The sequence below is a fragment of the Lytechinus variegatus genome, chromosome 2 (assembly GCF_018143015.1).
Source record: "Lytechinus variegatus isolate NC3 chromosome 2, Lvar_3.0, whole genome shotgun sequence".
In the NCBI taxonomy this organism is placed as follows: Eukaryota; Metazoa; Echinodermata; class Echinoidea; order Temnopleuroida; family Toxopneustidae; genus Lytechinus; species Lytechinus variegatus.
The window spans coordinates 72,337,026-72,357,040 of NC_054741.1; the positions used below are offsets into that span (position 1 = coordinate 72,337,026).

Below are 20,015 nucleotides of genomic sequence, written 5' to 3' on the forward strand. Positions count from 1 at the left end.
TCGAAGTCACAAATGCGTGAACAAGCATTTCTGCAGTATGCTGATCAAGATAGTCCCGAATACCTCCTATCTTGCGAAGGGCCGCCATAGCTGAACTGCATATTCTATTTACATGGGCCTTCAAGGTAAAATGCTGATCAATCATGGCTCCGAGGTTTCGGGCAACTTCTCTACTGAGTATTGCTTCACCTCCTACGTGTATGCTGACATCAGGACAACACCTTGAAAGGAACTTTGAGGTGAAATGTACTACCTCCGTCTTGTCATCATTCATAGTCAGTTTGTTCATCGTAGACCACGCTCGGATATCTCGGAGGCAGTTGTTGACTCTAGTAATGACAGAGTCTCTCTCGTCAGGATTGAAAATGCTGTACACTTGGGTATCATCTGCGTAGAACATGGATTCCATGTTATGGGCACGGATGATGTCCTGTATGGGTGCAATATAGAGAGTAAAGAGGAGGGGGCCTATGACCGATCCCTGTGGGACTCCACATGTATCATCTACTTGTTTTGATACAGCATTTCCAATTCTTACTGTGTGACTGCGGCTATTCAAATAAGATTTCAACCAGTCAAGGACACTCCCAGAAAATCCAAAGCGTTGAGATAGTCTATCAACGCTGTGAAAGTTTAATATCCTTTCACATAATATCAAAATATGTGTCAAAATCAAATATCCCCCAGAATATCCTCCAAATCCACCATTTATAAAACTAGTTTTATAAATGTTTCACCTCCTTCCAGGAACCTCTCGTTTAACGACATCAAATACATTGGCAAGGAAGACCTAAAATACCAAATAAACTTGATTATTCTGTAAGTTATATGCTTGCTATATGATAATCATTAGCGTTTAAGATATGAAGGTATTGTTGGTGAAACTGATGATGGCGAAGATGGTCTCACAGTACTCATTATCATAGTGATATATATTTCATTACGAATCACAATGATTGAATTAATGATTGATTTGATAAAGTATGTTCGAAATACCATTTTATGATATCATAGAGACACTGCTTAGTTTATACACCATAACCCATATTTGATGATATGATACGTTTTTTCACAAAAAGATCTCGAACTTAATTGTTTTAAGAATGCTGCTGGTTACATTATTGTTATCAGCAATAGATTGAAAAGTAACCATTGGGTATGATTCCCCCCTCCATTTTTTTCATGTTTCTACTTGGTGAAAGTTTAATATCCTTTCACATAATATCAAAATATGTGTCAAAATCAGATATCCCCAGAATATCCTCCAAATCCACCAAGCGTAGAAAGTATTCATGGCATGATATATCTCCTAATATTGGAGCTGGTTTTATACGTACGACTCTGTATAACCTGTAAATCCGTTTGTTTTTCTCATCTTCAGTGATTTTAGCAATAACCCGATCGCAGTCATCGAATCTATGGCATTTGATTATGCAATTAATTTGCAATACACGTAAGTAAAACACTCGGTCGGTACTCGATAGTTTGTTTTATTTTTGATCTACATTCAATTTATCAGCAATTCTACGTGGCAATTTAATGCATAACTTAATGTAATACTCCAGTATGGGGAGTTATACAATGAAATATACTTGAAAAATATTTAAGACGCATTCCAAAGAGTGAAGGAACATTCCACGACCCATTTAGCAAATGTGTTTGGATATGATACTGTTGTGTCTTCGCAAATAAACGTTTTATAGTTACATTTTAATTGATAAAATATGTTGTTTATTTCACAGGTTACTCGTGAACGTTAATCTGCAATCCATACACGAGAACACACTTACTGGTCTCTCTTCATTGAAAGTCTTGTAAGTAGATTGGATAATTATTTAGTGGTGTCTTTTGTGTCCTTAGACATAAAAATGATTTTGTGGAAAGAAAAGAGGACTGATCTTGGAGTGTATACTAGTATTATTTGCCTTTTTTAATTATACCCTTCTTTAATATTCTGAAATCTTGGTTCGGACCATGTCTCAACCAATCAATATGCCAACATAGAGGCAGAACTGATAGAAGATCAAGAAAATGAGCCCATATATTTTTTTCATTTGTATAAATTGCGTTCTTAGGTTAATATTAAATAGTCATTAGAGTATGATCAAGTATCATCAGGAATAATGCTAAACTGATTTGAATCCCCCGGGTTTATGATATTACATTGAAATATTGAATTATCAGTCAAGGAAAGGGGCAAGTGGTGCCTGAATCATAAGAAGTTGAGAAATGGATATAACATTCATTATCATCATCATTTAAAGAATTGCAATTCGTTTCGTTCTATTCAGTCATACTTTTGTAATCTGTTTTCAGGTCCACCTCTGACAACAGGCTATGTTGTCTTCTTGATCAAAAGGAAAACGTAACTTGCGCAAGGACTACCCCCACAAGTCCTCTGGAAACCTGCGGTAGACTCTTTCCAAGCGTCATTTTGCGAATCGCTGGTTGGACCATAGGACTCTGTTCTCTTGTCGGCAACGTTGTTGTCTTAATAATTCGATTCCGTCAAGAAACAAAATTAAGTGTTCAAACTCTCTTGATCATGAATCTAGCCTTTGCTGATTGCATAATGGGTATCTACATGATCATAATCACCTCCGTTGATTTCTATTTCGGTAAGATGTACTATTTAAGCGCTCCCATTTGGCGTGAGTCCTTTCTGTGTAAATTATCCAACTTCCTGGCTTTTCTATCGAGTGAATGTTCTGTTTTTACATTGGCTCTAATGACGTGTGATAGACTTATATGCATTAAATTTCCATTCAGCAAATACAGACTTACTTTGAAAACCGCAGCTGCAATGATAGCAATATTATGGTTCCTGGTAGGCGTCCTGAGCTTAATCCCACTCGTGGTACCGGCCGATCTCCCCGGATTTTACGGACTATCCGATGTTTGTATCGGGTTACCGCTACATGCTGAATCAGAGCAGACGGGATCACTCCATATTGAAACCAGCATACAAAATCACGAAAATCGATTTTCAGCCGAATACATAGTAACCGACAGTACATCTCGTCCATCCTGGATCTACTCCATAATAACATTCATAGGTGTCAACTTGATTATATTTTTTATTATTCTGATGTGCTATGTCATAATGTTTATGGAAGTGAGAAAATCAACCCAGAGTGTCGGTAATGCTACAATCCGCAACCGAGAAATCAAAGTAGCACGAAAAATGGCGCTGATTGTAGGAACCGATTTCGCCTGTTGGATGCCGGTTATTATCATGGGTATCCTCACACAATCCGGTCTGGTTGTACTACCAACATCCCTGTATGCATGGTGTGTAATATTCATTATCCCAATAAACTCCTCCATTAATCCCATATTATACACGTTTGCTAACTACATGGATGGTAAGAATAAGCCAAAGAAAAACATGCAGTCAAAGTCAAATTCTGAAGGGCTTGTCGCTACAAAACGCACAGGCGCCACTGTTAGCAATACTTCCCTGACACAGCTCAGTAATGATGGGCATTACATGAACGACAGCAAGAATATTACGACAGTAGCGGGAAGTGTAATGTAGGCCTAAGTCCCTATTGGGGGAAATAATTATGTCACCAGTAACAAGAGAGGGTCTAGATCGTTAAAACCATTCTAAACATCATTTCACATTTAGTATTTCATAATTATGGAAGAAATAGTTCCACAATACATGGTTCGGAATAAAGTGAGAGAAGTATTGACCGCAAGATAGGCAAAGGTCAAAATTCATGAAAATCTCAGTTCTAATATGCCAAATTCCTACATAAAGGCATAGGACCCTTCTTCCACTTATAATGATGGATACCAATGCTTACCTGATGCGTCTAATAAATTTCTCTAGATTGAAACTATGCATTTGAAAATATTTATAAAGTGTGTTTAATACGTTAGGAATAAGACAACCACGTTTCTTTGATTAGCTGACTTTGAGCAATATATCCGTATGAAAAATCCTGAATAAAATTTGAGTCAAAGGACAAGTTGCGTTAGGTTTGTTTGTTAATGTTAGTATTTAGAATATATAAAATTTAAAGACACAACCTAATTTATTTTGGCGATGACATAGCCAAAGTGTCAATTTCGTTGATATCAGTCAGCCGAAAATGAAACGGCGTTTTGGTTTTTTATTAGACGTAGCGACGCTCTGAAGCAAAAGCTGTTTGTTCATAGGTGTGAATAAGTAGTAAATATATGCTTGTATAATTAGCATTCATCATTTAACTGGAATTTCCGATTGCTTATCCTGCTTATTTCAGTATTGATATTTGAACCATATTTTCATGTATGAATTCATTAATCTTATATGCCTTTTCTTGGTGAGGGGATGGGGACTTTGGAATACTTATTGTGCAGTGATGCAAAACATTTAAGGACAACAATCGAACCACATTTGATGATTGTGATGAAAAACGATAATAATGATGATTTTATTACTATTTATAAATAATGACAATGATAGTAATAAAATGTTAGTAATAATGATAATAATTGAATAATATTTTTAGTACAACTTGTGTTAACAATAAAGATATCATGATGATAATAATCAAATTAATCATGATGCTAATTACTAAAGACCAACACAACTGTTTGTGTAATATCACCCTGATATTGAACATTATTTTGACTGATGAAAAGTTGGCCAACTTTATACACTGGAGTTTGAAGTATGAAATATTCTCATTATACGAAACATAGATGAAGAAGACTGAAGTTTCCAGAAGTTTGATAAATAAAGAGAGTAAGTGAAACGCGAAGAAATTGTAAGGATAATCTTTCTATTTCAACGGAATAAGTATATGTCTTGTGTATGTCCTTCTCTTTAATTAGACAACATAGGGTGAAATCATGTTACATTTTGTCTACTTTCAGACGGTATTCGTGAAAACTGGAATAAAGGCTAATCGCTGTGATTAAATCTGACAATAAAAAAATCATGTGCGTTTCATTTTTGTCTTTATTGTCTGTCTCTCATACCCTGTGTGATCGTTAAGACATTTCAGTCCGATTAAGTTTACGGTGTACTTGCGATGTGTTTTAGGGTCATTTTGGCTGGCAGGACATCCGGGGCGTTCGTACGATGCCCGGTGCTCTCGGGAAACAAAGGTAACTGGGAGCTATAACATCTTCCGAGTACTCCACTTATTTCTCTAATCGCCGGCCCATCTTTGACAAATCGTTCAAGTATCGTCAGTTGTTCGGTCGTGAATCGGCCGCGGTCGACCGATGTCCCTAACATCGGAGGTCAGGTCCTTGAGAGCAGATATCGGACAGACATCGGCCGATTGTTGCCTGATGTCTGTCCGAACATCAGTCACTAACCGACTGATATCCGATCAGTACGCATCGATACACTTTTAAAAAAAAATTGAGTAAAAATGCCCCATTAGGACAATTTTGTGTCCAACCAACATTTGGCATTTCTTTTGGGCATTTTTATTTCTCCAGTGTAATGTAAATTTTGCCCATTCTAAAGTAATTTTTGCATATATGTTTTTTTACCTTACTGGACAATGTGTTTCCCGCGTTGGGTAAAATACTGCCCCAAATTAGACACATAATTACCCCTCCTGCTGGTTAAAATTCTACCCAATATTTTATACAGTGTGTATGATCGATGTATGGCCAATGTGACTGACATCTGCCGGACATCGCTCGGTGATCATAGATTCATCGGGGGCCCCTTATAAACGTGGTCATTTAGCATATACAACTTTCAGCGCGTTTTTACACTAAACAACAAAATGCTCACCTCATCGGCTATTTTCGGTTACCCCTGGTGACCTGCCACCAACTGTGACTTACCCATTCCTGGGCTGAAAACAGCCCCTTACATTGGTAAATGGTCGGTTTACACTTCCTGCTCTACTCTTTGTATATTTACCTGATCGTTTTACGTTGGAATATTATGGACCTGATTATACTCGTAAATGCTATGGATGTGTTTCAAAGATGGTGGACTGGAAATTCTGCACAACACACATCCGTCCCTGATGTAATGAACGCAGCACCACAAAATGTGTTCACAAAGTGGACTGAGTTAAAATATTATTCAATCTTCTAAAATGCTCGACAGTGTAAGATATTTTCACACTGTGCACAATCCGACAGTGTGACTGTTCAAAGTGTGTTCACATGGTCGACAATATGTGAATATTTTCATTTCATTTATTCACATTAAAAACCATACACACAATTACAAAAGAAAGAAAAAAAATCCAGAAAGCGAAAGAACTAAAGATTAAGGGGGGTTGCAAATTTTCTGATTTTATTCACTGAGTCCTGCTTCTCACTATATATAAATACACTTGAATATATTCATTGCCCCTCATATCCAAATATAATAACAATAACAATTCACATTTTGAAAAATACAGGAGGGACTACAATACATTATATTGTGGTCCCTTCTGTATTTTTCACAATGTGAATTGTTGAATTAAACTCCGCGCCAAATAAAAGGTAAATATTTTTTTTAAGTCATTGGTTAATCAATATGAGCTTTCAAAATTATCGGTCTAAATTGCTTTATATGCTTGTATTCGTAACCTGAGAAAAATCCAAGCTTTTTATATTACTTTTATCAAATGCTTCTTTTAACAGATTTTTGTGTCATTTTTTCTATTTGCGTCATATCAATAAGCTTTCCTTATGAGTTGTCCGTTTTCCCTCTTTTTACCCCAAATCAAACTGTCATTAGTGTGGACTTTGCTGTTTTATTCCCCTTTGCTGACTAGGAAGTTAAACAGTATCCTATACCGTATCCTATTACTCACCCCCGGTTTATAACAGTATTTGATGGACATACTTTAGTACCTAATTCGATATGTAAAGATATAGAATAAGGAAATGTGGAAAACGTCCAGCGTCCAGTCCTATATTTTCTTTACTTATAGATTTCCTCCTTGAGTTTCTTTCGTCAGCTATAAGGGTGTGTACAAAGTGGAGTATGACTATGTAGACAAGATAACAGCTTTCAGCATTGTTTGCTGTACTTATAGAATTCCTCTTTGAATTTCGTCAGCTCACTGAAATACGTGTGTACGTGACAGAATATGAAAATATAGACCTGATAGCAGATTTCGGAATTATTTACTTTACATTAAAATTTCCACCTTCAAGATCTCGTCCTTCGACGGCGGTATACGTGTCCTTGATACCCTCACTCTCTCTTTCCCTCCCTCTCTCTCTTCCTTTCTATCTATCTGTCCCCCTTTCGCACTCTGTGTATTTCTTGTGCTCTCTCTCACTCTTTATTTTTTTTTCTTTGCACCAAATTTACACATCCTTTTCGCTTACAAAATTTGTCTTAGTAATCAATACAATTTAGGTTACATTTTTTTTTAATTTTCTCGCACTGAAACTTTGAAATAACTATCAAACATAGGGATACTGTTACCTAAAAAAGAACAATATTTCAAAATTTATGAGGGAAGTCTGTTAGGGAAATCTAACCCCAGTAGCAAAATTGTCAGGATGTTTAATCTAGGTTAAACGTATGAATACAAATATATCGTGATATTGTATCTGAAACACGATTTTTATAATAAGAACGAGGTGACGTGAAATGTTTATTACACGCCATGCGGATGGTGGCATCGGATACCATTTTAGATGTAGGAAAAGCTAAAAACACGATAAATAAAGGCGTTATTCTACAGGCAGATGGGGTAGCATGATGAAATGAACCGATACCATCATGACCATGGGATACCATTCTATCGAGGTTTAACAGGGTGAAGGTACATACAAGTCAGATGCCAGGGTACCAGAGATATGTTACCATTGATACGTTTGTTGCGATCTTATACGTTTCAGGCTGTGCGTTTGGTTAAGGGCTGTACAATGATCAAAACATTTTGAAATATGGCGATGTTATCATTTAGAATAATCGTCGTGATAACTGCATTTATCATTTTTGGACAGAAAGCTGCAAACTCATCAGTTGTTAGCTCGTTGATATCTGGTGAGTAAAATACAAGAGTCTTTATTGATAGTTTAAGAGACATAATAAACGACTTTTTGTATTCATACAAATGCCTTTTTAAATGTCAAATATAAATTACTTTTTTTGTTTAACAAAATAGATATATTTGAAAGCAGAAAAATCAGGAGAGAACAGAAGAATTTGCATAAAGAGTATAATGGTTTTTATAAACGCGAAATCTTCGTGAGGTTCATGAAATATAATAGGATACTTCTGGAGAGATAGCAAAGCGGTCTTTAGTCATAAGTGGCCCTCAAGACGAAGGCTGGAACTGAGCATACTGCAAATGGGTTTCCATACAAAATATCTATTGATTTATTGCTCTCTTCTTATTTTTGAAATATTTCCTTTTTTGCTAAGGGCCTATCACAACAAGCTTTTGCTTTCCTTTAGGTCCACCCACTTAGAATCTGCATTATATTGTAATTATGCATAGTATTTCGGAATGAGTTGTATGTTTTTCTTCGTATTTTGATTAATTTGAGGAAATAAATGAAATGAAAATGTTTAATTTCTTAATGTTTAAAATCTGATATTCTTTTTAAATTAGTAGATAGCATTTTTCATTGTTCCATTGAGTCATAATATTCATACCCTGAATCTTATTCCAACCTTGTTATTGATGATTTATTTGAAATGCAAGCTTTAACATTTTGAATTGAATTGAATTTGCAAGGCGATGCCTTAGACTATACCCGAGACCAAGGCCAGGACCGCATTCTGCCCTCAAGACGAAGGCTGGAACTGAGAATACTACAAATGAATTTCCATTAAAAAAAACAACTATTGACTTATTGCTCTCTTCTTATTTCTGAAATATTTCCTGGACTCCTCCCAGCTTGATACAAGTACCAGAACCCAAGGTCGAGGACTAATATACGCTCGATCGAGGCAAATGACAAGGCCAAGGCCATACGATTGTTCTCGAAGCCAAGATTGGCCTCTAGCATAACACTGGTTGCGGTACTATTGAAATAATGAAACAAAGACTAAGAATTAAAGTTTATAGGTTTACTTGTCTTCTCATTTTATTGTTGCTAAATCATTATTTCTATGCAATTTTTCCTATCCTGATTCCTCTACCATCTATAATATCCATGTTCTCTTTCTTGTCATTCATCATCGCCCCAAACATGTCTGCGTCGTCCGTGGTTCTGCGTCTTAAACAATATCCTTCTTCTCAAATAAAACTCCCCCCACCCTCTCCCCTCTCTCCCTCCCCCCTCTCTCCCTCACTCTCTCTTTCCTCTATTTCAATCATTTTGAACAATTGTCCTATGACAGATGGGACAATACGCCTGGTAAACAAAGAAAGCAATGCAACATTTCCGATGGAAGGAATGGTCAACGTCTCCGTGAACGGATCTTGGGGAACTGTTTGCGTTCAAAATGATTGGAGCATCCAAAATACAGAAGTGGTATGCAGGAGTCTCGGCTTTAGCGGGACAATGGGTTCCAGCCAGGTCATGTGGCTGGATTACCAGGGTGGATTGAAGGATGTACACTGCTTCGGGAACGAGTCCAATATTTTGGAATGCAATCACAGCAGATATCAAGGTTTTGTAACCTGTTCATTTCTAAATAAAGCGATAGTGCATTGCTCAAATTACAAAGGTAAGCATATAATATCTGCAGCTGGGGGCTGTTTCATAAAGATGTTCAGAGCGACTTTAAGAATGACTGGTGAACCTTTCTTATGCGCTAAACCATCTCCAATGAATATACTATTTACCACAAGAAAAGATTACCAGTCGCTCTTAACTTACGAACAGCTTTATAAAACACCCATTTGAACACTCAGTCGAACCATGGATTCTAATGGGACTGGACATTTACCGTTACCAACATTGTAATTGATTCGTGCACTTGACTCTGACAAAAGTACAATAGCATTCCAAATATGCTTCCAAGCGTTGATCTTTTCATAGCCCATCAATGACTTTCGCAGCGATTCTAACAACATTTAGGGTCGGTTTTCATCCTTCCTGTAGCCAAATGTGTTCATTATTCATGTAGATTGAATATTTGGAAAGATACATTTGTTCAGTATGCATTCACTTTTAAAATCTTTCAATGTATTATATCATCTTCATGATTTTAAAAAGCAACACTCCGTACGAAGGAAAATCTTTCACCTTATACGGCTTGCATGTTCGTCTCCTTGGCGATGTAAAATTCGAAAATTTAAAAAAGAAGTTATATGAACAAGAAAATATGCTAAATACACTAAATTGCTAATGGTAAAAGGAAAATCTCTTATTTGTTTGGTTTCGGTGCATTTATTCCCCCAAGCACCATGGCTGGTGTTTTCGAGAAAGTGTTTTTACTTATACTTATTTTTTCCAATGGATTGAACCGAAAATTAACCAAGAACCTAAAAAATCAAATATTCCTACAGTTTTTAATATTACTTGGCACATTATCTCTCTACTTGCTGTGAAACAGAAGTGTGACAATTGACTAGCCAAATTTCAATGAATTTATTTCAGTTCGTCTCATTGGTGGTTACTACCCATCTGAGGGCAAGGTTGAAGTTTTCCATCGAGGAACTTGGAAGCCAATCTGTAACGATCAATGGGGTATCACTGAAGCACAGGTCGTCTGTAGAGAGCTTGGACTAGGAACAGTTAAAAGTCTAGATGTAGGGATCACCGATATTGAGGGCAAGGGCGGCAGCTGCTTGACTGATATACATTGCAGAGGGAATGAATCCAGTATATTCGACTGTCTTGGTTCAACCTTAGGGGAAGACATGTGCAATTCATCCCGTTTGGCAGAAGTACGATGTTCAGTGGGAGGTAAGGACGGGGCTAGTTGGTGGTAATGTAAATATCTCCATCTTTTATTCCAAATCACGCAAGTATCCCTTGTAGATTATTAAATCAAGAGCTTGATATTTTGGGCCTAAAGGGGTCTCATATATTTCCGTGATCCATCTTTCAGCAGCAATCTGCGCAGCTAATACAGAACGCAGGTTCGTCGGTTCATGAAGAATATGTTTATACTAATGTATAATACCAAATTTCCATCATTGTTTCAGAATTTTTCGATTATCATTTTCCCCCAAATTATCCAATGAATACATCATTAATTGATTGATTAAAGAAAAAATATGATTCAGATCAACTTATATTTTGCAATGAATGATACAATACATGTACATGTTTCCCATCATGTGTATTTTCTTTCTCTTTAAAGTACGTCTTGTTGGTGGTGAAAGTCACCATGAAGGCCAAGTCCAGGTTTTCTACCAGTCTCGGTGGATCCCAACATGCGGGAACCGATGGAATTCTTTTAATATTCACGTGATCTGCAGAAGTTTGGGATTTACTGGAGTTGGAGATATATCTTACGATTTTCGATCGATTTCAGTATATGGCAATACATACTTGACCGAGGCACAGTGTACAGGAGACGAGACAAACATTTTTGATTGCCACCTTGCCAGATCAGGAATTGACGCCTGTTTTTCCTATAAGACTCACATTAGTTGCTTATCGCAAGGTTCGTGCTATTTTTCATGGCTCTTATATTTTGTCAGTTAATTTTTTTTTCTAAAATTTAAGTAAATGGTTGGTTTTTTTTTTACTTTATTGGTGTCGTATCACCCAAGACATTCAGTTTGCCCGCTCGTAACTATTTGTCGGTAATACTGAAACGAGAAATGTGACGCCCGGCTAATTCAGTGACTAAAATCTTGAGCTAGGACCCTCTCTCTACAAGCAGCACTTCTTAGTGGATCCCTTAATTTCCATACACTTTCTGCATTACTTTGAACAAGCTTTCCTCATCCTAAAGTTAGGCTATTTTAATCTCATAATCGATCTGTACTTATTTTGTATTCGCTATGTATATGCATTTGATGTATAATATAAATTTTGGATGGAAATGAAATACATTATATTTCTCAAATCTTGAATTGAGAAATAATATTGTTTGATTTTAGACATAAAGAATGTGTCGATTCATGTAGGTCTACTTAGCAAGCTTTTTTTTAGTTATATGCAACATTGCACCCGCAAAACCGACCGTTATTTCGTTTTATAAAACGGGTTCAAGGATGTAGCCAATGGTGAGTGCGTATTCAAGTCACGTGTTCATGCTTTAATTATGCGCAACCTTCCAGTCGTGCATTTTTCGTGCAGCACTGTCCTTTTTTTGTGCAACACCGTGCAATTTTTGTGCAGCATTCAGGCCCCCGAAGCTACCGCCATTTTGTTTAATCCATTAGAAGCTAAAATAAGCCCCCATTAATATTAATTTCGTACGATGCTCCCTCGTCAACTGTGGTTTTGTACGTGTATTAGACAATACGCACACCAGCGCAATGGCAAAGGTCAACTTGGCAAATTTATTAATGTATTCATTTTGTTACGCGCTCGTGACGCGAAGGATTCAGCGAATCAAGCAAGCGCAAATCTGAGACGATACGTTGCGCTTTATAAAGTATCGATATCACAAGCGATATCACTTAAAAACAAAACAATGTTTGTATTGCGTCTTATAGGCCTATGCTAATTCTAAAAGGGAAGATGAAAAGAGTAGATCAAGTCGCGATTAGGTAAAAAGGTGGAGGTGGGGTGGGGGAAAATCATGGTTATTACAATGATGGTATTCATTTTCACTGGTTGAGTATGAATACTGAAAAAAATAACTTTCACCACTAACAGAGTCATTTCTTGTTACAAATTTAATTTGGAGAAGTAAAAAAAAATCTTCATGGATCCCCGTGCCTGCTTTCTTCTGGCGTCCGTTTCATAATGAATTACACTGAGCTATTTAAACATCGCTATTATTGTGATAACCGTGGGAACCTTGATTATGATTGGTATTCGTAGTTACCATACTTGTAACTCATGATGAAACGGGCCCCAGTTTAGGCATGCTCAATATGTTTCCTGTCCCCTTTATTCTCCAGCATTTCTTACTCTGTTTTTTTTTTCCATTTAATCATTTTCCCACTCATGTTCTTTTGTGCCGCCCTTCTCCTACATATGAAGAGCTCAGTTTTAAAAGGGGTTAGGTCCATTTTTAATCAAATTTGATTTTTATGTCTTAATTGATTTTTAGTAGCTCTATAAGATGATACCATAGAAAACTTGAAATTCCCATAAAAAAAGTGAACTAAAAAAAGAAAATTCACTTTTTTCAAAAGGGGTTAGGTCCATTCATAATTTTTCTGGAAAAAAAATATCTTAAAAAAATATGAAGATAAGTAGATTTCTCTTATACCCAATTTTGAATTTCTAATGGTAGGGTATCATGAAAATTCATTTTCGCATAAGAATATTGCAATATGGGAGAATAAAAAAAAATAATTTTCTTGGAGTGGCCCTAGCCCCTTTTGCAACTTAACTTTTCATATATTTCCTTCTTATTTTCCCACTTGTTATCTGTCTCCTGGTTTCCAAAAATCTCGTCTTATTTCTCTTCCACCCCTTTTGTTCCTACTTCCAACACCAGCTCTGTCACCACCCCCTCTAAATTATCTCTTCATAATTATGTGCCCCTCCATTTCATTCTCATCTCTTTTCAACCCACTTCTCATCACTCTTTCCCTCTCTCGATCTCCGTCTCACTTTGAATTTTGCCAATTCCAAATCCCTTTCATTTTAGCTCGGTACAAATACTATATGAACACAAATGAAAGACATGAAGGAATTTTCTGGTTAGTGGTGAATTTTATTAATTATCCAGAAAAAAATCACATTATCAGAGGATTAAGCTTTACCTTTTTCTTAAGCGTATGTTAATAGTTTGAACCAAAATAAATATGTTTAGTTTTTGTGTGCTGGGGGGGGGGGGGAACAATTCCCCCTACTTTTGAAGCACTGAAAAGTGCCTTTTTATGCAAGAAAATGCCCCCTCACGAACGTGTACTGTGTCCCTTTCACCTGATGAGAACCTGTTTTAGGTAATACCAATTAGTGCTCTTCCTTATATGCAATTTTTCACCCAAAAATGCCCCCCCCCCGTCTTCTGTGCCCTTCCATCTGAGAGCCCGTTTCATGTAATACAAAGTGCCCCCTCGCCTTCTTGAAAGTGCCCTTTCTTGAATCACTGCCCCCTTTTACCCAAGAAGAGCGCTTCTAAAGAATTTGTTCTGTGCCCCTTTCACTTGAGAAGGATCTGTTTTATGGTCACCATGACGAGTGCCCTTTGAAACAAGAAAACAATATTTTCATTTCTATAATATACTTCTGAAGGAAATCCTGTGTGCATTAAGTTTAATAATTCATATGAGTGGAGTATATAAGCAGGTTCGTACATATGGAGGGGGGGGGGGCTTGAAGGACTCTTGCCCATAGGCGGTGGAAGCGATGGGATAGGGGGACCTGTCCCCCCCCCTAAATTTGAGGTGGGGGACAGTCCTCCCTCCTAAATTTTTGTTGAGAATCTTTTTTTTTTTTGCTCGTCAATTTTTTATCCTGCGTCCCCCCTAAATTCAGGTAGACCCCCCCTTAAAATTGTTGTGCCCCCCTAAAATTGTGGTTGACAACCTTTTTTTTGCTGGAAATTTTTGTGGTCCCTTCTAAGATTTAGGTGGATAAATTCAGGTGGACCCCCCTAAATTTTTTGCCTTCCGCCGCCAATGCTCTAGCCCCCCCAAAAAAAAAAAATCACGACCAAGGGGAAAAAAGAAAAAGGAAAGCAAAGGGTGAATATATCATTTTGAATATTTTGTCGAAATCTATCACAAAATTGGATATTTGTTTTTAAAATGTCAAAATTTTGCTTGCTCGCAACTTTTTAAAAATTTCACATAAAACAGCATTTTCCCTGTGCCCCCCCCCCCCCACTTTCAAGCAACTTCAATCCGCTGCTCCTATTTGTATGTTTATAGCTTCTCTTTTTGCAACCAATTTTAATGAAAATCAATAAGAAATTTCATACGTCATGAATTTGGGGTGTGATAATAATTTTTTTTTTTTTAATTGGACTTGGAAAAAAAAACCTTTTCCATCTTCATCACGTGGTTCCTAAGTCTTCAATGTTGAATAGTTGGATTTCTTGAATGAAAACATCTGTTACACCAGTCCTGCAGATTGAAAAAAATAGAGAAAGAAAATCTATTAAATTGTCATGATTTATAAAAAAATGTTTTAAGAAAAGTGAGACTATGCATAGGTATATATGTTTCTTCAACACATACCATAGGAAATCTTACTTCTAATTATAAAGTTGTACTTCTATAAAGCATATCACTTAAACATGTTCTCTGCAGTTTACATACCACTCTCCATTCTAACTACATGTACTCTTCGAAAAAATGACAGAAATTTCTTGTAAATATGAATATATAAATTAACATATGTAAATTATATGAATAGTCAGAATTAAAGTTGATATGTTTTGTTGCGCAGAATATTTTGATCTGTAATTAAAAACGACACTAACTATAATCTAGAAACAAAATTGAAATGGGTTTTTCAAAGGCAGGTCTATTTGTTGCCAAAAAAATGTGAACAACCTCCATTATCAAAAATAATCACTAACTCACTCACTCATATAACTGCTGTAGTTTGTATTTCTCTCTGTGGTCCAGGCACTGTTCTATTAGGCCTACTTCACCAATTATTTATCATCATCAATCACCTCCATGGAAATTGTCAAATTGCATCATCCTATTAGACAAAATGTAAAACCCAAAAAAAATAGTAAATCTACAAATATGAAATATGAATATCACACTAAAGCATGAATAAAATGAATTTTATAAAATATAACTCATGAAAAATGAATCTTGCTTTGTTTATAAACAAATAGGAAATAAAAAGGCAATTTAATTACTAGTAGATCAAGGACATGTCCTAGTTTTATAAATTTGCCCAAAGTACATCTTTTGACATTGGTTCTACTTTAGACTCGACAGCCTGTATATTTAAGAAGTGTATGTTCCGTACAGATCCTACCTCTTTGTGGCTCAGGTTATTTTTATTTAATGTAAACATGGTTAACATTCAATGCATGTAATGTATCTGTAATTTTGAATGGGTTAGTTTAACTTTTGTACCTGGATGAGAATCTGCAAGATGATGCATGCACTTATGATCATCATCTTGAACCATATAGGTAGACCTCTATACCGTTTTTCTTGTCCTTCAAACTCAACCTGTTTGTGAAAGAAAAGAGAGTACAATAATAAGAAGTGATATTTTTCATGGCCGTATGTATAGGGGAGGGATTTGGGTAAGAGATGAAATGTGAAAACCTTCATCAAAAAAAGAATTGCATGACATCCTTCAATTTTATTTTAGAAAATGCACAAAACGGCCATAGGTAATATTGGTTACTTCTGGCCCTCGCTTTCTGAATTTTAGGTTTCTCTAAATTTTTTCAAATGTCTGCCCTCCCCCCCCAAAAAGAAACATCTGCATCTTTTTATTTCCGAATCTTATTTCATTTGACTTTAACATAATTTCATCTCATGCACTAGGTCTAGATCTATTTGTAAGAAAGTATAGATCTAGTCCAAGACTCAGAGCTGTGCAACAGCATTCGCGTATCTAAATTACTCGTAGGTCTAGATCTAGATAGTAACAATGGACTCTTGATCTATCTAGACCTAGAAAGTAAAGCTTTGGTTCTAAACTGAGATCTAGGCCTATATGGATTTGATGTCTTTTATTCCTGGCTAAAAGTTTAAACTTCATTGCCATTATTGACCAAGATTAGATCTAGTCCTTGGTCCACTGACACTGACAGGCATACTCGTACATGTAAATGGAGTCGTTTAGGCCCAGACCTAGATCTAGGCCTAAATTACAGACCTAGATCATAAGCCCTGGGCCTTGGGTAAGTGTCGCGGGTTGGCAAAGTATAATTTAGATGACTCGATTTGAATTAGGTTGGCCTAGAATTAGAAAGCATCGATGAATAAAAGTGAAGTACCGTAGGCCTAGATCTAAGTCTAAAATAATATTAATAAGAAGCAACAGTAACACTAGGCCTAGATCCTCTGTTAACCAAGTTAGAAATTAGATCTAACGTTAGGCCTATCTAGATCTAGGTCCTAGATCTAGCTAGCCTATTGATAATAAGACAAACATGCATGCAGAGCAGCATATTATTTCGTATAGGCCTACAGGAATAACCGTCGTTTCTGGGGATTTATTCAACAATTTCTGACATTTTTTTACTATTCGTGAGTGAGCCAACACAGTTCAGCGGAACAACCAAAATAGAGAGACTGAAGCTTTTGGTCTAGAGTCTAACTATAGACCCTATTTATAAATAACAATAAGTTAAAATGGGTGGGGGCTAAATGAAGAAGCCTGAAGTTATGCAAAATAAATTTGATATTCTGAAACTGAAAGTGAGGATTGACACAATGACAGGCAATATATCTTCATCCACACTCCACTTCACAGTTTATTCCTGACTGGGTTTCGATCTACTGAAGATAGATGCAGATCTCCCTCTAGATCTAACGTTACAGTGTACAAAAAGAAGCTTCATTCTTGCTTTAATCAATCGTGGGTTGGTCCTTGTTAATTGGAGGTGAACCAAACCGGCCCGAAATTCTCTCGATGCCCAATCGGCTAGGAGCCCGTACAAAATACATGTGGTTAACACAGCGGCATAACCGCAACACTGCAACATACAGGCTGCACTGCACTGGGCGACGATGACAATCTAACTTCAATTTCAAAGACCAAATTCTGCTTTCCTTTAACAGAAGAATGATAGTAAACTCTCTAATTTGGTAGAGAAATAACCTAAGATCACAAAATACAGTGTGAAATTTGTAAATAGTCCACTGAATTCATGTGGTTATATCAATTTATACGTATGGTCAGTTCCCCCATGTCTGCGCGGTCTCCCAAGTCTGCGCACCCGCGTATCTGCGCGATTCTAATTAAAGAAGATACGCAACGAGCACGAACTTTACAAATGCAATACATAGGCAGGTATTCATTAAAAAATCCGACTCAAAATGGTGGAAAAATAATGAATTCAGGGCATTTCATGTGACAGCCTCATAAATGCAGCCTTTGTCATCAAAATCCCTGAAACGTGTGCAAATTGAATGAGTGCGCAGACATGGGGTTCCATTGTTTTTTTCAATCTGAAAATGACTGCCCCCAGTTGTTTCAAGAAAATCCTATATTTTCTTTTATTTTTTAATGAGAAATTTGGTACACTTACTCTTAATAATATAAGGAACATTATCAACTCAAAGATTTTGTGTAATAAGAAAAAAATCATGTTAAATCTGAACTCAAATTGTTAGGTGCGCAGACTTGGGGCCCACCATCATACTCACCGGAGTGTTCGTAGGTCCATTTTTGTGTGGAAAGAAAAGTTTCAGAATGAATAAATTAGATGACGTAATGAGGTCAAATGAATAATTACTTCTGTAACACGATACCACTAGTATCGATGACAAAGAATCGGGGAAATCGCGTATTAATGACGCTCTTAGCCAATGACAAGGCCGGAATATGAATATATTTAAGCTCATGAATGTCAATGGGGGCTTATTTTTGTCTTCAAATGATTGCGGTAGGCGGAGTCTAATCTCATTTGTTTTGTGCTGAACGCGCGCGCAGCTTTCGGTCTAGTAATATATTATAAGGTCTTTGGCAGCATTAGTTCCAGTTGCGCGTAAAAACTGATACGCGTTCAGTAAAAGAGGCTGGCTAGGATTTTGATGCGCTTACTTAGGCGCGCATAGTAGATACGCCTGTGATGTCATAATTGACAGTCTTGTGATCTCTTCGTCTGTGCGATCGTACACAAGTTGGAGGGATTTGAACAAGATTTCCATGAAAAAATCATTTTGCCGACCCGTTTTATAAAACAATTAATGCACATTTTAAGATTCGTGATGTTAGTGACGATGCGAGCAACTCTCGGGCATTCACAATATTATGCAAAAGCACTCGGCGCAAGCGCCTCTTAATTGCTTTCGCATAATTGTAAATACCCTCGAGTGTGCTGCATCGTCATAACACACTCATAAATGTGCATTAATTGTATACTATCAAAAATAGACCATCGGTCAGTTTGGAGTTTGATTGAATGGTGCGACTGTAGCAATAGTGTCACGAACGGTCATCAACAATTGTAATAGATAATGGCATAAGAACAGTCAGTGGATTAAATCTTCTTTTTTGAAGCGGAAATAATTGAGATTTCTCTTCCGGAAGGTTGTCGGATGTATCATTGTATAAATGTTACTCTGATATTAAATACAATAATTTCGTAAAACGCACCCTAGAAACAACCGTGAAATTTGCGACCGATTCCAGTTTCATTGTCAATGTGCCATTCCTGGTTTCCAAAGAAAGACGCGTCTTGCAATATAAGTCCATGGGCCTACGACTGGACGTAAGCCAATTATCCAAGATATATATAGGTTATTTTATACTAAAGATATTGTACTTCAATTTACACATTGTAATTGGACAATAGCTGTGTAAGGAAGAATGAAGCATCTCATCTTTAAATGACCCAAATTGCATTCATGAATTGCTCCCATCGTTCCTTTTTTTGAAGAAAGAGGAGAAAGGTAATTCTATCAACAGTGGTCTGTTTGAAACAATGCAGGAAATTTTGTTTAAAGGGTGATTTTAAGTTAAAGATGGATATGACTAGATTTTCCTTAAGAGCATGAGATATGGTAAAGATGTATTTCTGATTTACAACAAAATTTAATTTTCTGTGAAAGATCATGACCCCTTTCCCATCCACTCCAGATGCAGCTTTAAGTCTGGTGGGTGGAGGCAATATGTTCGAAGGCAAGATATTGTACTACCACTACGAACAATGGCGATCCGTCTGCAGTGAAAAGTGGAATATGCCAAACGCTGACATTTTCTGCAGAAGTCTTGGTTACGGGAATGCGCAAAGCATCATCGTATCCAATACAGAAAATAAAACCCATGACGATGTCACACTTGATAACGTGTACTGTACTGGAACTGAAGATAGTTTTTTCGACTGTCCTGGAGTTGGTGACGGATCTCTTGAATGCAACCGAACAGGAGACCCAAGAGTGGTATGTTCTGGAGGTATGTATGACTAG

The 20,015-nt window shown here is 36.7% G+C and overlaps 2 protein-coding genes across 2 annotated transcripts in view; both read left to right on the forward strand.

Moving 5' to 3' along the window:
• Positions 1-4,904, forward strand: part of LOC121406948 (relaxin receptor 2-like) — a 34,681-nt gene extending 29,777 nt beyond the window's left edge. The window contains exons 17-20 of the mRNA XM_041597823.1: positions 748-819; positions 1,382-1,453; positions 1,743-1,814; positions 2,317-4,904. Of these exons, the coding sequence (XP_041453757.1) occupies positions 748-819; positions 1,382-1,453; positions 1,743-1,814; positions 2,317-3,538 (1,438 nt within the window). The 3' untranslated portion in view covers positions 3,539-4,904. The remainder of the gene's footprint in view (positions 1-747; positions 820-1,381; positions 1,454-1,742; positions 1,815-2,316) is intronic.
• A 4,528-nt stretch (positions 4,905-9,432) lies between these two features.
• On the forward strand, positions 9,433-20,015 carry LOC121406949 (lysyl oxidase homolog 2-like). Its single transcript, XM_041597824.1, has 4 exons — positions 9,433-9,541; positions 10,474-10,782; positions 11,183-11,302; positions 19,687-20,015. Exons 1-4 carry the CDS (start codon positions 9,433-9,435, stop codon positions 20,013-20,015), a joined length of 867 nt encoding a protein of 288 aa, XP_041453758.1.